The following is a 22,568-nucleotide window of genomic DNA, read 5'->3' as shown; positions in this document are numbered from 1 at the left end:
TACCTCCTCAGGTTCCTCCTGCCATTTGCATGGCATTCTCACTAACCACAAACTGCAGTCAAACAAACTTCATCTCTGAACAAGACCATTTTAAAAATAATATAGGAATATTCATCATATCAAGAATGTTAGCCAAGAACTGATTCAGCAGCTGTATGCTTAAGTAATAAGAGCAACTCAAGTAAACTCTGAACAGTAATTTCCTCTAAGGAAAACTTTTGATTTCTTTTTCCCTTCCTTGAACTCAGCCTCTCTCTTTTGGCACATCCTGCTCATCGTGCAGTACTGTGTACATTCACAGCACTTCATAAATAATAAAAAAACAAAATGATGTCTGTAGACCCAGGCCTGGAGGAATCAATTCTTAGGCATAATTCCAAAGGTTAACTTTAACCATGTGGAAATTATGCTAAATGCCCTCAAATGTACTGCTGAAATATTCTTATTTTCAGAGCACAATGTATAATCAAAATGTGGAATATAGTTGGCCCTTCTGAATGGGTTAAATGTGTCAACGACTGGAAACAAATCTAAAACATTAATCCATTCATCTCCATATTATTTAACATCTCTAAAGTTGTAACCACATTTTAAACTAAAAAATGAATCAATTCTCCATTTCTCACGATCGTGGGGGGAAAACTGTAGTGTGGGTGACGCAAGGGAATAAGCCATCCAAAATTATCTGAGGTTGTTTTAATATTCTTGTTTCCTTGGGGGTTTTCTTTGGGGAGACATCAAGTTACATTTTTATTAAGCTAGTAATGAAGCTCATTTCATTCTCTAAGTTAAAATACCTGACAACAGGACATGTCCAAATTACAATTTATTCAAGTTGCAGGCCAGGGGTTTTGAATGGCCACAAACAACCAAACAGGTAGACAGCCCACTAAAGGCAGTTTCTCCTGCAGAGTGAGTCTACAGCAACTCAGCACACTGAAGATTAGGTGAGAAACTTATCCAACAGCACTTGGCAAATGCAAGGTTTCCACAAAGTTGTGGAATTCCACTCAGAAATTCACCATGTCTTCTTATGACGGCTGAGCACATAAGTTTCCCTTCTCTTACCTACCATGGTCACAAAAAAGATAGTAACAAGGTCAGAACTTCAGTAGGAATTCCAGTGCACTGAAGTCCAGTTAATAGCACTCACAGCAATAGCTGTAAAGTAACTTACACTCTATGTGAGGAGTAACTCTAACAACGTGAGATTAAAAGAAGGGAATCTGGACAAAAAGAAAAAAAGTTGCAAATCTTGCAGTGTTTAGGACCATTTAGCATGAAAAGTCACAGGGAAAAGGGACAGCAAACACAAAACTAAACAGCAACAAGAAAAAGGCTAGCAGATGATGGCCAGCTTGCACAACCACTGGTTTTTAAACTGCTTGATGGTAGCAGCTTCCATTATCTGCTAGCGACTATGTGCATCTTTTAATGAATTACACACAACCAAGTTTCTTGACACTGAGGTTATGCTGGGAAAAGAAAAACTATCCATAAAAATATATACTGGCAGATCATTTGAAAATACGATGTAACCTTGCGAGAAAACTAAGGGTCCCATACTTCCATTTCTGACCACCCAAGTGTGCGTGAGTGTCCTCTAGGTTAAAGCCGAGGGAAGGCCAGGCTAGAGAAATGCTCAGCCTGAAAGAGAAGTCTAGTGGGTTCTTCACTGTGTGACAGAGAAAGAGAAGAAGCCGACGAGAAAGGAAACTAAGTTCATATCATATTGGAAGGGAAAATAATCAGCTATTAAATCTGTGTGGTACAGAAAAAGGAAGCCTAAAATGTAAACAGTGTGAGTTCATGTGTTGAAAACACGCGATTACTTGTGAAGAGTTACCATGACTCGTGGTCATCCTTGAAATCATAACATGCTATGGCATTTTCTGGAATAACATTTCTATTATAATAAAATACTTTAAAATATCATTCTGCTATCGAATAAAAGGCTGTACATTGTTTTTCATTATGATAATCCTCCCAAAGCACTGCTATTTAACAAATATTTGGGGACAAACATGGTAAGGATAAAGGCTGATTTTTCTCCCTGGCAAACTTGCAAGAATTCCACAGTCTCCTTTATCAAAACTACCAATTTCTCCATCTCTCATGATTTACCTTTCTTGGATTTGGCTCCAATCTTCAGTTTTGACGGCCAAGCAATCTGCGTATTTGTTTCCTCCATAATCTGTAACAAAAATGAGAAGAAAAATGTTGATTCAATTAAGAGCTTGTATTTACAGATAAGATTTCTCCCCTCAAAAATTATTTTCAAGTCCTTAGCCTCATGTTGATGCAACAAAATGATCTTCTCTTAAAACAATGCAAAAAAATAAACCCTTGGGGGGAAAAAAGAGATGCATTTTTATAAGCCTTTAATCTATTAAAATATTCAACTATATTTTGTTACTCCCCATGTTCCTCTCTGTGATGCCCCAGAATTTTAACGTCAAGACCAAAAAGTACACGAATAAGTAACTGACCCAGTTTGATGCCAAACCATTCAAGATGCTTACACTGAATAAAATTCCCCAAGACAATCGCCAGTGGATTTCAACACACCAAACATGATCCTTGTAATACAAAACTACGTGGGTTAGGCCATACTTAATGAAGATTTTTTTTTCGGGGGGTGGGGTGACTTGCTATGGGCACATTTGTACTTCATTAAAACTGACGTAAAGCATCTAAACAGAACACCACGTCATCCTAAAGCTGCACTCCCCATCACCTTTCGCCTGGTCTAAAATAGCATTTTTGCCACAGTTCTTTCCCACTTACACACAGCTAACACTGGCCAAGAGGACCTGAGACCCCCATGTGCGAAAGCCCCAGAGCAGGGATGAAAGTCATGTGTGCAAAGCAGAGAATGTTGACGGTAAATGAGAAGAGTAAGTAACCAAAACACACTCATCCTTTGTTTTTCTCCACTTTTATCACATGAATTAGCCTAGATTCATATTTACTTTTATACCACGAATATAAAATTAATCAATCTAACAGAGCAAACAGCTAAACAAATTAGTAGGCAAATGACAGCAACTACCACTTAATCACTAGAATATTTATCTTTTAATACAGATTTGGAGTTAACAAAACAAATGAATGGTGAAGGCAGTGAAACGCACCAACAGTGCGATGCATAAAAAGCACCCTTTCCCCTCGGTGTTGGCTATGCACTGGGCACGAGGTGAGAGGGTCAGCATGTTAACGTGCACTATACTTCACTTAATCCCCTTGATCAGAGCAGAAGAGGGCCTGCAGCCGACGTTTCGGATGGGCAGCCCACAGATGCATTTTGTCAACCCATTATAAAGTTTTTCTTTCTTTAATGTGAGCCGACATTCTTAAACCTGGGAATTTCACATAGACATTCAGATTCTGGTTCTCTGGAAAAATGTGGCAGATTCAGTACCTGGAGCCCACGTTCCTACCCAGCCACACCCAGCTGGCACTGAGGACTAGATGCCCCCTTCACTCAGGGTCGGAAGATTGCAGGCTGGGTCTCCCATAATGAGATCAAGAGCCAAGTGCCATTATCATCACCACGTTTGCAGGGCAATGGGTTGGGTGCCGGCACAGAACTTGACATTCATCATGGTGTTTGCATTGCCGTTTGTCTTGGAGAAGTATTTCCCTGCACCCCTGTCTCTATTAAAAATTGGCAAACAAAAGTGAGTTCACACTATCTTCACAAAGTCAAGGTACCCGCCTGGCCCTGAAGGTAGGTAAGCTTGTCACCCGCATCCTACAGACCTGGCCCCTGCCTCTTCTCTTCCCATCTACACTGTCCGTGTTAACGTGTTTCATTGTCTTCACCATTAAATTGCTCAGTTAACTCTAAATCCACATTTTAAAATAAAATAAATGTTATCCTCCTCCACATCCTCTGCTGCAGCCGCACTGGGCCCCCCAAGAATGTGCCCAGTGTCCCCTTCAGGGCAGTGCACCTACCCTCACGTCCCCACCCACCACCCTCCCAACGCCCTCCCCCGCACCCCATCCCCCAACCCCTCACTGTGTTTGTTTCCCTCCTAACCTTCATCACAATCTGAAATTCTCCTTTTTTCTCTTTGTTAATCATTTGTCTCTGCAAAATAAAAGCTCTCTACCCTGCACACAGCCAGCACACATTTGGGTACATAAATCCTCACGACACCCTGAGGAAGTAGATTCCTTTATTCCCCACACAGCCGCAGGGAAGCAGCGGGGAGGAAAGCCCCAGAGCGCAGACAAAGACCATTCGCTCAGCCACCGCACTACACTGAATACGGGGCCTCTAGCTCTTTCAAATGTGTGTACTTTGGGCAGACTGTCTGGTTTTAACAACCTACAAATATTTATCAAAAGCCTCCTTAGGTGCCACAGGTGCCAGGGCCCAGAGCAACAAGAAACGATTCCCTGTGTTCACAAGCTCACAGTCAAGTCAGGGATGCGGAGGAACAAAAAAGGGCGACTGTCTGGCAGCGGGCTGGGTACCACACAGAACCAGCGCACCAGGGGCCCCGGCTCCTCTCCGGAAAGGTCGGGGTCGGGGGGACGTTAGTAAAGGGTTCTCCAAGATAAAACCTGCAAAATCACTCAAGTCCCAAAAGCCAAGTAAACGCAAATCTGTGGGCAAGTTCACTAGTCACTGAACGAGGGCAGGAAGGCCCAGGTAGGAGGGGTTTCTCACTGGTCACACTTTATCACCTATTAGTTCCAGTTACTGTACGTGCATCTCCAAAGTGACTGAAATTAGATTCAAAATTTTCCTCTAAGTTGGCTAAGACACCTTAAGAGATAAAATGGAGAATTACAATCTCACTATGATGCTATTGGTGTGGGAGCAGGAAGAAAATTATATACTTTTTCTTAATTAAATAATTTGGCCATTTAAACCAGTAAACTATGTCCAGTGCCATCATTATAATACTGTAATAGAGAAGCTTCCTTGTTGAATATTGCTGGAAGACATAACTTTCTGAAATCTTAATTATTTGCAGAAATTACCCTGCATGTGATCATCTCTTTATATTAAACACCAATAGATGCTCTATGACAGAAAATAATGTGCCACAGAAAATATCCTAACAGTAGGTAATAGTCACCAAGTCAAAATGCCTCATTACACACACTCCCTCTAAACCTCACACCAGTCCAGTGTCTCTACTGTGCAGTGAAGAAGTGAGACCCAAAAAACTTACTTTCGAACTACCCACATCAAGACTGTCCATGAGGGGAAGAGAGGATATCCCAAGCTTAGTATCCCTAATTCTAAAATCAGAGTTCCATCGTTCCGTACCACGTGATCTCCAAAATTCGATGAGCTGCAGTAAATGTCAAAATTTTTAAAGAAAAAAAAAATACTACTTTTGGAATTGGGCACCTGTAGCTGACCTTTCCCATATGACTAGGAAAAAACCAACTCCACTGATTGTTTGTGGCCAGCCAAGGCCAACCTCGGGGGTCGTTCACTAGGCTGCAGCCCCCACTGGAGCTCTGATTGGATGCCTTCTCAGACACCCCTTTATTTGTTCATCGCTGTGTTTAAAATACTAAGGGCACGTGGCTCAAGAATCAAAGACCAGCTCTGCCGCCTTCTTGCTACCGTGTTGGGCAAATTACTTTCATCAGCCTCGCTTTGTTCCTCTATACAGTTAATTACTCACACAGCTGCTGTTGGATTTCAATAATGAAACACGTGGGAAACCCCAGGCACAGAGCCTGGCACACACTGAGTGCTGGGTAACACCCTTGCTGTGTTCGTTCCTTACTGATGACACCTGGCCAGGCACTGTCCTAGGTACTAGGGCTACAACAGCAAACAAGGGAGTGCTCGTGGTCTAACAGGGGAAAAGACAAGTTAAGCCACCGTTAGGTACCATGTGCGCCGAGCTTCAGAATGGGGCAGGCCAGTATGATGTACAGAAGGGATCCTGACCCCGTCGCACACAGTCACAGAACGTTATCTCAAGGAAATGCCGCTAATGCTGTCACCTAAAGGAGGAGAAAGAGCTGGCTAGCTGGGGAAAGGGGGGATAAAGCGACCAAGGCAGAAGAGCAATGCGTGCAGAAAGGTCTAGAAGAGGGGGCAGGTACCCCAGCAAGCCTGAGCGTGATTCATGCAGCCAGCGGAGCTGCTTCAAGGCTCACCTTATGCATCCAGGCCAGGGAGTGTGTCCCTCATCTTCACCACCCTTCTATGGCTCTGTGCATGGACATGCGCAATACAGACTTGAAGACCCCACACAAACCAGAGCCACCGGCGGCCTGTGCTCACTGTCACTTGCCAGGCGTCAATTCTGAGAACTGGCAGGCTAACTACAAATGGGAAGGGGCCATACTTCACTTTTAGGCAGTCAAAATTCCGCATAGGAATTTACCAATGAAGCTTTTCAAATCATCATCTACAGTGACCCCAAGCCAGTTTCTACAGCTCAGACATGGCACACTGCTAACTGGTTTTCACAACAGCCAGTTGTGGGAGGAGCAGTGGTACAGGAGACACCAGCAGCAGAGAGCATGATCAGGAGGAGGGGGAGTACAGGTCTCCGCTGGAAGTGTGGGTGGAGGCTGGGCCAGGAACCCCAGGACCGACACTGAATTACTGGAACAGGGAGCTGGCAGCCATGTCCCCTGGCAGAAGTGGGGTAAGGGTGGGGGTCAGGGAGTTCAGAGGCATAAAGGAGGGCACCAAGCAGGTCAGAAGCTCTGTATCTAGCATGTTATGCTTAAAAAGATACCCTACAGGGTCATCAAGACAGGTAGATGGGGGAACTGGAAAAGGGGAGGTCAGGAAGCAGTGGCTGAAATCAAAGAAACCACAAAACCTCTGAGAAAAAAAAAATTACCATCATGTCTCATACACACAAAATAGTCCTGAAGTGAGTTCCAGCTTTTTTTTTTAATCTTATTATGGCCCATTTCCACCTGCACAAAACCAAAGTTCAAAGAACTACTCATTTTGAATCATGTCCTACAGACATTAAATTACACCTTAAACATTTTAAAGATTCTTGTTTTAACTCATAATTCTGGATGCTGTACATTAATAAAGCAGCTAATGAGTGAAGGTCAGAGAAAAAGCTAGGATTCCTCCTAGGGGCAAAAAGAGCTAGAAAGCTTACAGGTCAGTTCCACATGTTTCTAAAAAGAGGTCCCAGGGCTTCCAGACAACCCTGACCTAAGCGCTTCCTTTTCTTTTCAAAGAGGCCATGTCTTTGAGTTGAACAAGAGCCTGGGTGTGGACACACATGATGTGTAAGTCACTGAGTAGACTGGGCTATGGATGCAACAAGTTACCACTACATCCAATGGGTCAGCACGTTGGGCAAGGAGATCAGCAGGAGCAGCTATCACAGGGGCTGTGGGCCGTCTCACCATCCTCACAAAATCGAGACAGGTTTAACAGATAACCATGAGAATTCAAGTGACATTTAAAAAAAAAATCATGGAAACAGGACACTAAAAGCAGTTCATTTTATAGATCTTATAATGCATGGAAACAATGATACCTTTTCAAGAGGATAGTCTCCATTTTCCATTATCCAATTAATTCCTGCAGAACTTCACAGAGAAATCAATTCCCAGAAACCCACAAGACACCCTCATTCTTAAGCAAATCAGGATGATGTCCAAAGTGTTCGGTTTGCATTCAAGGAATAACTCAATTAAGTGGCGAACGCTGACCAAAATAAGATGCTGATGCCCCCCATTGTGTGAAATTTGAACTGAAAGCTAGGGAACATGCTGAAAATGACTAACGTTTCCTTTCAAGACTAAAACTACACATACCCTGACATTGCTTGAGCTAGGAATGCCTAGGTATGCAAAGCCACAAAACCTCTAAGGAGAAAATGACTATCTTCTGCCTCAGGAAAAAAGAGAAAAAATCTTGAAGTGAGTTCTAGCTAGTTTCTTTTCCCCCTAAATTGTATTATTGTCCTGGTTTCCACCTTTACAAAATCAAAGCTCCAAGAACAAATATGTGATTTTGAATCATTCTCAATAAACATTAAAAGACATCTTGAATATTTTAAAGACTTGTTCTAAGTCATCATTCTGGAGGCTGTATGTTTACGACATCTCAAACTGGTCAGTTTCAACTTCCGGACATCTTCACTGTCAAAAGAATCCCTTCTCAATCCTACCAACTTCTGCTAGGTTTCTTTAGCTGCTCTCTGATAACAGGCAGCAATCCTGTATATCACAGGGAGAGAGGAAATTTTGGAGAAGCCTATCTAAAAATGTAACTTTTTGAAAAATAACTTTTAAATTTCTATTGTTAGACTTACTGCACTCATTATTTACAGGGGATTCATAATTAAAATGGAACTTAATTCTTATGCTAATCTCCTATATGATGAAATGCAAATATTCATTGTAATGAAAGTATCTGACCAAAGAAAACCAATTTTGGAATATATACAGCAATTAAAATTAAGATTGTTAACATTAGAAAGAACAGGTACTTTTATAGTTCATTTTTAAGGTTACATTTCATCGTGGAAAGTCTGATGAAGATAAAATCTTATGGACAGGTAACAGCTTTGGAACCTAAAGGGTCATCTTAGCTTTCTAATTCATATTTGCTTTTCATAAACAAGGAGTAATATTTCCTCATCAAAGAGTAGCAGCACTGCTTTTTATATTAAAAAGGTACCTAATAAACCTGGGACCCTATGTTCTTATTTTGGTTTCAGTTTCTGTGGGGAGTAAGGGAAGGAGAGTGGGAAGGGGGAGTGACGTTTACAGAAGCTGGAATACGGAAGTTTTTTGATTGGAAGCAAGTTCTATCAGCTATTGAAAAAAATTTCACCTCAGATTTACATGCAATCACTTAAATTATATCACTTTTCTTAAATAACTTGCCAAAATTAGAATAAAATAAGCACAATCTAATCAAATCCTTCATGTAGATTCATGATTTTAAAAATTCCACTTAAATCCTTCAATGCTCAAGTTATAATAGTTGTATTCCATCGCCAACAACTTCCGGATTAGCACACCATGTGGAAAGAGAACGTATCTATGAGTGTTCTCTATACCACACATCCTGCAAGTCTGTGCAGCAATTATAGGATAATATCTTACAGGTGAAGGAAACCCTGGCCAAACCAACAACATCCTACTAACGTGCTTATTTCACCCAATTCTTCAATCCAGACGTAAGGTGAAAAATCCACAGGTAAATAATCAGGATCTCAGATCAACCCAAGACAGGTCTATTTATGCTGACTTTACTTGAACCATTTATTCTTGGACCAGGAAAAGAACACTCGGCATTCAGACTCTAAACTATTGAAAATTCATCGCCCACAATGGCTACCAGCTGGGAGCCATCTGCAGCTGCGTCTCCAAAAGACTAGCTCATGTGTGCTCTGCTTTCCTTGTAACAATAAGAAGGTCCACCTTCACGGAGAAGGCTGTTTCAAGTCACTTCGTGCACTAAGGGATTATGAGTCAATTTGCCGAACCACACCATAAAAGGAGCTAAGGGAGAAAAAAGCCAATTAGAAGACGCTGAAAAGTGGGGATGGGAAAGCAGTGAACTTCTCACACGAGGCGGTGTCTCAAAGCTGAGGATGTTTATTTTACTGAGACATTTGAAGCCTCTGTTGTATTTCATTCCAAATCCAAGAAATGTCCAATGATTCATCATCCCCAGAACAACTGCCCACATCTGCCTGACATTCACGCACACGTCCCAAGTCCTCACAATCATCTTGCAAATCAGACGTGTGACACCTGCTTCACAGTTGAAATCAGGCTTCAAAGAGGTTAAGCAGCAGAGAGGCACATGACACAGCCCAGCTCGATCCTAAGTCACATGATTCCCTGCACAAGGGCGATTTCTGCCTCACCTGGCTTATGAAGAAAGTGGAAGGCACCAGACACTGTGGGGAGGTCACCGTCTGAACTCTGCCACACTGACACAGTCACTAGCAGTGAGGGGCTGCCCCTCAACACTCTGATCAATTAATAACAGAGTGACTCATAGATGGCTCCAGAATGGTTCAGTCCAGGGAAGTATCCTCATCCCCACGCACGGAGAACGTGGGAAGCATTTTGGTTGTCACAGTGACACCCAGCGGCCAGCACTCCAGATGCTGAACTTCCAACAAAGGGTGGGAAAACTGACTCAAGATATCCACAGAGAAAGTCCTGGCTTTGCACGGTTTTCACATGCATGAATTTCAGTTACCACAGCTCAGTGAAACACTACCAACCCTCAAACAACACAAGTTTACATTACAGTTACCACAGTATATTAATTGTGATTGTGAGTGGTTGCATCAAATTACAAATTCCACTGCCAGCTCTTCAGTAGACAAATGATTACATATATAACAGATGCTCACCTTGACTAGTGACCAATCATGGTGCTTCTTTCAGAGTCTGTCTGTGATTATTCACTGGACATCTGTCATCAGTTCACGCACAGACAGCAAAGCAAGGAATTGTGCTGAACTCTCATCTTCCAGTGGTAAAACCAAGTGACATTTATGAAAAATGGATAACCAAAAGTGAAAACTGGCCAACAAAGATGAAAGTGCAGCAAAGAAACAAAAAATTATACGGCTGGAATTGAAATTTGAATCAAATGTCAATGGGTGTAAGATCAACAGCTGACACGGGGCATGGTGACGCTGCCGATGTCTGAGAGACTCTGAATACACACAGGAACTCAGCGAGGACAGAGGTATCAATGTAAAGAATGAAAGCTGTTCTGACAAAAAGGATTAAGATGCCCCAGGGGAAGACACACCAGCAAAACACTTCACATAAAAAAGTCTCTGGGAGATATTTCACAATTTTGAAAGTACAAAGGATGAAATATTTGAATCTGATCCAGATGTATGATTATGACACTTTACTGAGGCAAAGAAAATACTCTCTCCCTACTGCAAGTTATACAACAAAAAGAAAGCCAGCACTGTTCCAACTCGACAAGTTCTTGACAAGCTTTTTTTTTTTTTACAAATGAAAACACATTCTCAGTATTTCTAATGTTTAAATCAGGTGTTCTGAGTAAGTATCAGTTTTTCTATTCCTTTTCCACTTTCCTATACATTCATGACTGACAAGAGATTTTTTTTTAATGTTTTGACAAAGTTTTAAAGGTTGGAGACCATTCCACTTTCCCACTGACTGCTAAAAGGGCTTCGCACGATTTCAGCTTGCACAGTCGTTCTGAGGGTCCCACATCACTGGTACAAGGTGAGGACGACCTTTTATGCCCCACTGAAAATCACTGATAAGGAGTTTCAAATTGTTTATACTGTAGGCAGGTTTAGCTACTTTATTTCAAAAAGTTCGGAGAACTCTTACTTACCAATCAAAACCTAGCTCAAATGTGCCCTCCACTGTGAAAATTCCTCCAACTTTCCCAGTCAGAGGTCAGCCTTCTCTCTCCCCTCCCCATTCAGACTCTGTAGCAACAATGTTATAGTGCTTATTTCTTCGTTTATGTAACCAATCCCACCAATGAGTTCGGCTCCTGGTGGCCAACAACTGTATTTTCTCCATCTTTAAACATGAGAATCTAGCACTAGGGATCTCAATAAGCAGTGGTGACATAGTCAGCAGTGATGAAGGAGGCATCAGGAAGGCAAGAGGAGACTCCCTTTACACAAGTCTTTCCAGTTACATAGCACTCGGTGGATTACACAGTATGGCCGTTCCATCTACAAAGGCTCCTTTAACTCATCCAAAACGTGGTATTTTTGAGGAGTATGCTTATCAGAATAAATGAACTGAGTGAATATTCATTAAATGAAAGTCAATTCTAGACCACAGACAGGATTAATTCCCCCAGGGTATATCTGCTTTATGATAGAGGAAACCCACCCCTCAACCAAGATGTCTGAAGCGGTGGGATAGGTACAGCAAGGGGCAAGCTGGGCCAAGTACAGGCTGCGGAAAGTGGGAAACCTAAGTTCTGTCATTTCTTTTCCGGCCTATGGTTGGCACAGCCGTGGGGGAAGGGAGCACGCCCACTCATTTTAAAAGATGAGCCAGATTTTTGTGTTAAATCTCCTTATTTCTAAACGTTGGGACTCATTTCAATTATGTAAAAACACTTAGTAGGCAAGAAAAACATCTAGTTTCCACTTTTTGATCTATGCTCCAAACCAAGGAGAATTTTCAGGGCATATGAGTGAGTTATTCATGACGGCCTACAATGTTAGTGAAAATTTGGTTTCTTGATTCCCCTGAGACATAATGATCTGTGATTCTTCAGGCTATTTTATTCTCCAAGTATCACTTTATTATAATTGTTCAGAAGGATTACGCAGATCTCTACATGACATCATGAGTAGCTATAGAGATTTATTACATTTGAACTATCAGATTCTAACATTTGTGTAACTTGAGTGTAACAGCATACAGCTTGGGGTAGGGGGGATGCAATGCTATTGATATATTTAATGAAATTAAGTTACCAACCTTTGATTGTTAATTTTCTAACCTCCAATTTTTCATATGCCTAGTTACTCCATTCATATGAATCCACATTAAATACTTCTTTAGGCAATACATTATACCACCCAGCTCATCTTACTCTTCTTAGAGCAACAACCTTACTTAGCTTAGTCATCCCTGAAGGCACTGACGTTGATGAGAAATGGCAGATCAATACAATAACACAATGTCCTTGAAACATCAAGAAGAGGTAAAACCCCATGCAGGCTGTGCTACTGCAGCAACTCCACATGTAGTGTGCTCTGTAGATGAACACAACAAAAGTTTATTTCTCTCTCACATTGAATGGCCTGCATGAGTCAGCAAGGGGTTTGGCTCTACACAGTCATTCAGGGACCCAAGCTGATGGAGGCCCTTCCATTTTACAGTTGCCCATCTGGAGTCCATGGCCCCCTCAGTCTCCCTTTGGGAGAACAACAGGAAGAATCCTGCATTGATCTTTTACTGCCCTGGCCTAAAAGGAAAACACACTACCTCCCTCACAGTCTGTTGGCCATGACTACATATCTAGCTCTGCAGACCCAAAGGAAACTGGGACATGCAAGGGGCACCTAGAATATTTGCTGGGCATTACTGCCTCTGCAAGATAGTTCTTTAAAAGATTCAGCATCAGTTAGTCCGAGATCTTATTCCAAGGTACAACCTTCCCTTGCTCTTTTCAGACACGCAGCCTTTTAAGCCTGTCTCCACCTTGATATCTCACTAGCTCCTTAGACGTGTTTAAACTGAACACAATCTCTTCTCCATGCAACTGGGCATGGTAAGTTGCCTACCCAGAGTCCAAAACTCAACCCACTTATCTAAGACAGATGTCACTCCCATTGCCAGGGACTGGCTTAAAAATAGGCATGCTAAAACTCAACAACAAAAAGACAAACAACTTGATCCAAAAATGGGCAAAGAATCTGAATAGGTATTTCTCCAATAAAGATATACAAAATGGATAATAAGCACATGAAAAGATGTTCAACACCACTGAACACTGGGGAAATGCAACTCAAAAGTATAATGAGATACCACTTCATATCCAATCTGGATAGTTACTAAAAAAAAGTAACAAGTGTTGAAAAGAATGTGGCTAAAATGGACCTCTTGTGCACTACTGGTGAAAATGTAACACGGTACAGCTACTGTGGAAAACAGTATGACAGTTCCTCAAAGAATTAAAAATAGAATTAACATATGATTTAGCAATTCCACTTCTGGGTATATACCCAGAAGAACTGAAATCAGGGTGTTGGAGAAACATCTGTACTTCCATGTATCAACCATGTTCATAGCAGCACTATTCAAAAGAGTTAAAATGTGAAAACCCAAATGTCCATCACTGGATGAATGGATGAACAAAATGTGATACATACATACAATGAAGTATTCAGCCTTAAAAAGGAAGGAAATCCTAACATATGCTACAACATGGATGAACCTCGAAGACATCATGCTAGGTGAAATAAACCAGTCACAAAAATACAAATCCTGTGTGACTCCATTTATATGAGAAACTTAAAGAGTCATAATCATAGAGTCAGCAGTAGAACAGTGGTTTCTAGGGGCTGTGGAGAGAAAGCAAAGGGGAGTTATTATTTAATGGGTATAGAGTTTCAATACTTTTTGAAAAGAACTATAGAGCTGGATGGTGGTGAGGAAGGTATTTAATACCACTGAACGGTACAATTAAAAATGGTTAAGATGGAGTGACATCAGCATTATGGTGGCATGAGATGCTCCCTCTGTCTCTCCCCTTTAATCTACAACTAGTGAAACATCTGTAACTCAACAAAGGTTCCTCTGCCCAACACACCAGGCCACCAGAGACATCCGCACGTCCGCATACCTAAAAATGGGTGGACTGGAACACATGGAGGCGGTGAGACCAGGGAAGCAGCAGAGGTAGCATCCATGACCCTGGCCCTCAGCCACAGCGGCTGAGCCAGCAAAACCAGAGAACTCGGCAGCAGCAGGAGAGTCAGTGGACAAGGCTCTGGCCTCCCAGGTGCAAGTGCACTTGTAGCCAGGGGACTGGGCAGCTGCAGAAGCAGAGCCTACAACCCTGGTGCTGCCCCCTCAACATGCAGCAACAGTGCCCATGAACCCCAAAACCCTGGATGCAGAGAGGTATCCATGACCCCAACTCACCTCCCCATCCTTCCTTCTCCACCTGCTGCAGCAGCAGTGCCTGCAACCCAGGTGGCCCAGACATGGTGGAGGTGCCCACCCTCCCACTATTCCCAGCAGTGACGCCAGCAGCAGCAAGGCACCAGCAACCCCAGAGGCACAAACAGTGACAATGAGGGCATCAGGAGACATAACTGACAGAGAGGCAGTGGAGGATGGCAAGTGCCAATTCTCAAGATAGCCAAAAGGCAGCTCAGGTAAGAGAAATACAAAACTTGTGATACAGCGCCATCTACTGAAAGAAAAGCCTCTACTTACAAACCTGTTGTATTGTTAGAATCAAGTGGAAAAAAAAGCGTTACCTAAGGAAGAAAGGTATTCATTCACTACTTCAAATGCACCAGCAGAGGAACAACTCATCAAGCATCGTGAAAAACCATGGTAACATAGTATTGCAAAAAGAAAATGACAATTCTCCAGAAACCAAACTTAAAGTCATTTCTTAAAGGAATACTGCAATCTGAATGACAGAGAATTTAAAGTACCTGTCATGAAGAAACTCAGTGATGTATGAGAAAGATAGTCCAATGGTCTCAGGAATAAAACTTGTGAACGGAAACAATACTTTAGCAAAGAGACTGAAACTCTAAAATTTTAAAGAACTAAACAAATTCTGGACTGAAGAACTCAGTAAATGAGGCTTTTTTTTTTTTTTTTTAGAAAAACACATTAGAAAGCACTGGAAACAGAGCAGACCATATGGAAGACAGAATTAGTAAGTTTGAATACAGAAATCTAGAAATTACCCAGGAGAGAGGGCTAAGATTTTGTTTCTAGTAAAGAAATTTGGAAAAAAAAAAAATCTTGACTCCATTAGGAAGGGTAAGATGTATCAGAAGGGCAAGATAAAATTAATGAGTATCCCAGAAGGAGAAGGGAAGGGGAAGGGAGCAGAGTTTATTTAAAGAAATAACAGCAATGGAATACTACTCAGCCCTGAAAAATAAAATAATGCCATCTGCAGCAAGATGGATGGACCTGGAATTGTCATTCTAAGTGAAGTAAGCCAGAAAGAGAAATAAAATAACAATATTATTCATATGTGGAATCTTAAAAAAAAAAGACAATCTTATTTACAAAACAGAAACAGACTCATAGACATAGAAAACAAATTTATAGTCATCAGTGGGGAAAGGGGGTGGGATGGAATAAATTAGGAGTTTGAGATTTGCAGATACTAACTACTATATATAAACAACAAGTTTCTTCTGTATATAGCACAGGGCACTATATTCAATATCTTATAGTAACCTATAATGAATATATGTATGTATATGTATGAATGAACTATTATGCTGTACACCAGAAACTGACACAAAATTGTAAACTGAGTATACTTCTATAAAAAAAGAAAAAGAAAAAGAAATAAAAGCTGAGAACTCCCCAAACCTGGGGAAGAAACTGTATATACAAGTCAATGAAGCCAAGAGGATATCTAGCTTGATGCAAAAAATACCTTCACCAAGACACACTACATTAAAACTGCCAAAAGTCAATGCCAAAGAATAAATTTTAAAGGCAGCCAGGGAGGAAAAAAGACCGTAACCTAGAAAGAACCCCCATTAAGCTATGAGCAGATTTCTCAGAAGAAAGTCTACAGGCCAGAGAGTAGAATGACATACTCAAAGTATTGAGAGATAAAATACTGTCAGCCAAGAACATTCTATCCAGCAGTTATCCTTCATAGATAAGGAAAAATAAAGGCATTCCCAGCAAACATACTTTAAGAGAGTTCATTACTAGACCTGTCTTACAAGAAATGTTGAAAGGAGCTCTTCTCCCTGGAACGAAAAGGCAAAAATACACAAAACTTTTAAGTAAGGTGATAATCAGACAGGAGAAATCAGAAAAATGCAACTCTGTATCACAGTAATTGTTAAACACTTAATTATAACCTAAAGGTTAAAGGGGGGAAAGCAGTTTAAAAAAAAAAAAACTACAGCTACTTGATTTGGTATCAAATTCACAACATAAAAAGGGTAACTTGAGACAACAAAAACATAAAAGGAGAAGAGGAAAAGAACAGAACCCATAGACATAAATGAAGGTAAGATGCTATCCACATAAAAAAGACTATTTTAGCCATGAAACATTTTATACAAATCTCATGGTAACCACAAAACATAAATCTAGAGCAAAAACATAAAAGAGAAAACTGAGAAAAATATTACAGAAAACTGCCAAAATAAAATGGCAGTCAGAAACCAACACAACGGAAAAGAAAAAAGGAGATGCAGAACAACCAGAAAACGAAAGCTAAAATGGCAGCACTGAGTCCTCATATATCAATAATCACTCTAAATGTAAATGGATTAAAGTCACCAATTCAAAGACACAAAGTGACTAGACAGATGGAGTAAAAAACAACACTCAACTATGTGCTGCCTCCAGGAGACTCATCTCAGCTCTAAAGACAAACACAGGATCAAAGTGAAGGGATGAAAGATGATACCAACCAAATGGCAGCCAAAAGAAAGAGGGTGCAGCCATACTCACATGAGACAAAACAGACAAGAAAGGTACAAGAGACAAAGATGGACATAATATAATGAAAAGGGGGACAAATGATCAAAAAGACACAACAGTTATTAATACATATGAACCTAACATAGGAGCACCAAAGCATACAAAGCAATTATTAACAGACCCGAAGGGGGAAATTGATAGCAATGTAATAATAGTAGGGGACTTTAAAACCCCACTTTTATCAAGGGGTAGATCATCCAGACAAAAAGTCAACAAGGAGACAGCAGCCTTAAATAAAACATTAGACCAGATGGACTTAGATTTATATAGAATATTCCATCCAAATGCAGCAGAATACACATTCTTCTCAAATGCATATGTCGGGACACAAAACAATTCTCAATACATTTATAACACTGATATCATATCAAGCATCTTTTCCAGCCACAATGGTATAAAACTAGAAATTGATCACAAGAAGAAAGCTAGAAAAATCACAAATATGTGGAAACTAAACAACATGCTACTGAACTATTGGGTCAATGAAACAACAAAAGGAAAAATTTTAAAATGCCTGAAGACAAATAAAAATTAAAATATGACATAACAAAATCTACAGGACGCAGCAAAAGAGGAACTAAAAGAGAAGTTTACAGCAATACAAGCCCACCTCAAAAACAAACAAAAATCTCAAATAAACAGTCTAATCTTATACCTAAAGATCAATGAAACTAAAAGCTGATTCTTTGAAAAGATAAACAAAATTGGCAAACCTTTAGCTACACCCACCAAGGAAAAAAGAGAGGCTCTGATAAATAAAATCAGAAATGAAAAAAGAGAAATTACAAAAACATAGCACAGAAATATAAAGGATTATAAGAAAATACTATGAACAGCTATATGCTAACAAATTAGACAACCTAGAAGAAATGGATAAATTCTTAGACCCATACAACTTTTCAAGACCAAATCACAAAGAAAAGGAAAATCTGAATAGATCAATCACTAGTAAGGAGATTAAAACAGCAGTCAAAAACATCCCAAAAAACAAAAGTCCAGGACCAGACAGCTTCCCTGGTGAACTCTACCAAACATTCAAAGGAAATTTAATACCTATCCTCAAACTCTTCCAAAAAAGTGAAGAGGAGAGAAAGTCTCCTAACTCATTTTACAAGGCCAACATCACCCCTATACCAAAAGCAAAGACAACACATGGAAAAGAAAACTGCAGGCCAATATCTCTGACAAAGATAGATGAAAAAAAATCCTCAATAACAGTATCAGGAAACCAAATACAGCAATACATTAAAAGGATCACACCATGATCAAGTGGGACTTACTACAGGGAATCAAGGGTGTTTCAACATCTGCAAATCAATCCATGTGATACACCACAGTAGCAAAATAGAAGATAAAAATCATGATCATCTAAATAGAGGCAGAAAAAGCATTCAACAAGATGCAACCCCCACTTATGATTTTTAAAAAAACTCTCAATGAAACGAGTATACAGGAACATACCTACACACACACACACACACACACACACACACACACACACACATTATATATGACAACCCAGAGCTAACATCATCCTCAATGGTGAAAAACAAAAGTTATTCCTCTAATATCAAGAACAAGACAAGGATGGCCGAATCTTATTCACCACAGTATTGGAAGCCCTAGCCAGAGCAATTAGGCAATAAAAAGATATAAAAGGCATCCAAATTGAAAAAGAAGAAGTAAAATTGTCACTATTTGTAGATGACATGATTTTATACAAAGAAAACCATAAAGGCTCTACCAAAACACTTTTAGAAATAACAAACACATACAGTAAAGTTACAGGGTACAAAATCAATATACAAAAATCTGTTGCATTTCTGTACACTAATAATGAACTGTGATAAAGAGAAACTAAGAAAACAATCTCATTTACAATCACAACAAAATTAACAAAATACCTTAGATTAAATTTAATCAAGGAGGCATAAGACCTGTACACTAAAAACTGTAAGACACTGCTGAAAGAAACTGAAGAAGACATAAAGAACTGAAAAGACATTCTGTGCTCACTGGACTGGAAGAATTAACACTGTTAAAACGTCTACATTACCTAAAGTAATCTACAGATTCAATGCAATCCCAACAATATTTTTCACAGAAATACAAAAAAACAATCCTAAAATTTGTATGGAATCAAAAAGATGCCAAATAGCCACAGGAATTCTAGGGAAAGAAAAAAAAAAGAACAAAGTTGGAGGGAGCACACACTTTTATTTCAAATTATACTACAAAGCCATAGTAATCAAAACAACATGGTGTTGGCAGAAAAACAGACACATAGATCAAAGGAACAGAACTGGGAGCCCAGAAATAAGCCTACACATATATGGACAATAAATTTATGGTAAAGGAGCAAAGAACACAGGATAGCCTCTTCCATAAATGGTGTTGGAGAAACTGGGCAGCTACATGCAAAAGAATGAAACTAGACCACTATCTTACACATAAACAAAAATTAACTCAAAATGGATTAAACACTTAAATCTAAGACCTGACATCATAAAAAACCTACAAGAAAACACAGGCAGTATGCAACTGGTCACCAGACTTAGCAGTATCTTTCTCGATATGTCTCCTCAGGCAAGGGAAACAAAAGCAACCGCAAACAAATGAGACTACATCAAACTGAAAAGCATCTACACAACAAAGGAAACCATTAATAAAATGAAAAGATGACCTACTAAATGAAAGAAAATATTTACAAATCATTTATTTGATAAGGGATTAATATCTAAAATATATAAAGAACTCATAAAATTCAATAACAACAAACAAAACCAACCTGATTAAAAAGTGTGCAGAGGATTTGAACAGACATTTTTCCAAAGAAGACATACAGATGGCCAACAGGCATATGAAAGATGCCTGACATCACTAATTATTAGGGAAATGCAAATCAAAACCACAATGAGATATTATCTCTTGCCCATTAGAATGGATATTATCAAAAAGGCAGGAAATAACAAGTGATGGTGGAGAAGATGTGGAGAAAGGGGAACCTCCATACACTGTTGATGGGAATGTAAACTGGTGTAGTCACTATGGAAAACCGTATGGAGAGTACTCAAAAAATTAAGAATAGAATTATCATACGATCCAGCTATTCCACTTCTGGGTATTTATCCAACGAATATGAAACCACTAATTAAAAAAGATACACTCTCCCTTATGTTCATGGCAGCATTATTTACAATAGCCAAGATATGGAAACAATCTAAGTGCCCATAGACAGAAGAATGGAATATATACAATGGACTACTACACAGCCGTATGTCTAGAAGAGCCAAGCGAGGAATTGTGGGGAATGAATGGGCACAGTGCATGCTTTTAATTCAGATGTACATTCCACAAAGGAAAGAAAAAGACATATGAAAATTACTCATTTCCCCCAAACAAATATACCTTCTCTCATTTTCTTGGAATTCACTGCCCTCCCAATCACCTTTCCCCTTGACTTCCAGACAGGGGTACAAGAACTATTTTAGTCCACCTTGAGAAAATCAACAGTCTCACAACAAGGATAAATGGTAATGGACACTGGACCTCAGTGTCAGGGAAACAACAGTGCGTGGCAGGGGGGTGAGACAAACAGAGCACCTGTCCTGCCCAGGGCTACCATCACCAGCTCCAATGGGCATGTACAGGAGCTGGCCCAACGCACCCAGCCTCTCAGATTTTTCAAGAAAAGCTACCAAACCAGATTGGTATGTAAAATCTCCTTGCTTTTAAATGTTGGCAGATACATAACATATCAAAAATCACTACTCAGACGAATATAGTGCGGACTTAACGAAACAGGCTTGTATGCCAAATACAACCAGCAAGCTACCCGTCCATTTCCTGTTTACCTCAGTTAAATTAAAAGAAACTCAACAGGAAAGGGGCAGTATCCAAAAGAGTGCATAGACGGTGCTGCTACCAGAATCAGAAAACGCAGTGCCTTATGGTATTTTATACCTAGCTAGGCTTTGATCTTAGGGAGAATGAGAGTGAACAGACAGCTTTGGAGCCCAGCACCTGACTTCTGGTCAAGGGTGTATGGTGGGGAGGCCTAGGGTTAAAAGCTGCTGGGAAACTGAGGCCAATTAACACAAAGTTGTACATGAATCCCCTGGCACATGGCAGGATTTTAAAAGCCACTAGACTTTCCTGAATTAACACTGGAAATAATTCCTTCCAAGAGGATGCCAGATAAATAAAGTGTTACCCCACCTAATTTATACAGTGTGGTAGAAAATATCTCCTGTACTCCAAATGTATTTTTCTGCGAAAGTAATTTTAAATCTTTCTGATAAAGGAAAATGTGTGGAGCCCATAAAAAGTTATGAGTAACAGTCAAAGAATTCACACATTTCAAAAATGAATTTAATTGATTATGAAAATTTCCAAAGAAGTTTCTCTGGAGGCTGTAGCTCACTAATGATGTCACAAGGGAGACCTGGAAAGACAAACATGCAGATGTAGGATTTCACTAATCCGCAACAGTGCAGAATCACATTTAGCAGTATTTCAGATTTCTTCATGTGATTCTTAGAGTGAAAGTTTCAAAACAGTTTTTGCTTTGTGAATTTTTAGGTTCTTAAAGATCCAAGGAGAATCCAATTAAAAAGCACTAAACTTTCCAAATGCTAATTTCAAGAAATTAAGATTCTCTCAATACATCCTCAGTTTCCAGCACCTAGCCACATCTGATAAAATGGCATATAATTATCACATTATGAAATGCGAACCCGTTGGTGAGGTATACTTTCACAGCCATGAATTCATTTACAACACAAGATGAGTGTGGGACTCTATCCTCAACTGATGGGACGACAATGGCAGGCAAACACAGGTCCAGCCACTGCTCTCACGAGGCTGAGCGTATAGTCAGGAAAACAACCAACCAAACAACCCTTACCAATGTATAATTACACAGAACAAGACCTTTCATGAAAGAAATCTAGAAGTTGCAATGATACCACCTAAAAAAGGGATGTCACGTAGTCTGTAACAGGGAAAGCTACCTTGAAAAAGTAAGCCACGGTATGGAGCATGGCTACATCAAAGGGGGTAACATGAATCATGCCAGGGAGAAGGATCAGCTTTCATTCACGTACAAATATTTACTACACGCCAAACATGTGCCAGTCATCGTGTGAAACATTAGGTATACTATAGTGAATAGAATTTAAACAGTCCCTGGTCACATTTACAATTTACTGTGGGAAATGAACAAATTTTTTAACAAAATAAGTCTACTTCAGGAAATGGAGAAAGGAGGGGAAGAAATCATTTTTTAAAGTGGGAGAGGGGTTAAAAAAGAACAGGATGCTCTGAATCAGAACAATAACAGGGTGTGTACTTTACACTGAGTGGGACTATCTCTCCAACGAAGGGTCATTTAA

At 40.0% G+C, this 22,568-nt stretch overlaps 1 protein-coding gene across 4 annotated transcripts in view; it reads right to left on the bottom strand.

The window, feature by feature from the left end:
* Positions 1 to 22,568, bottom strand: part of BICC1 (BicC family RNA binding protein 1) — a 251,650-nt gene that overhangs the window by 104,659 nt on the left and 124,423 nt on the right. For 3 of the 4 annotated variants that reach the window (XM_006190993.3, XM_032491440.1, XM_014564592.2), the window contains exon 3: positions 2,125 to 2,194. In XM_006190993.3, the coding sequence (XP_006191055.2) occupies positions 2,125 to 2,194 (70 nt within the window). Of the gene's footprint in view, positions 1 to 2,124; positions 2,195 to 8,241; positions 8,247 to 22,568 lie in introns of those variants that run through there. The other variant, XM_032491441.1, reaches the window with a different exon arrangement.

The sequence above is a fragment of the Camelus ferus genome, chromosome 11, assembly GCF_009834535.1.
Source record: "Camelus ferus isolate YT-003-E chromosome 11, BCGSAC_Cfer_1.0, whole genome shotgun sequence".
NCBI classification, from domain to species: Eukaryota; Metazoa; Chordata; class Mammalia; order Artiodactyla; family Camelidae; genus Camelus; species Camelus ferus.
This window is presented reverse-complemented; position numbering and strand designations above follow the sequence as displayed.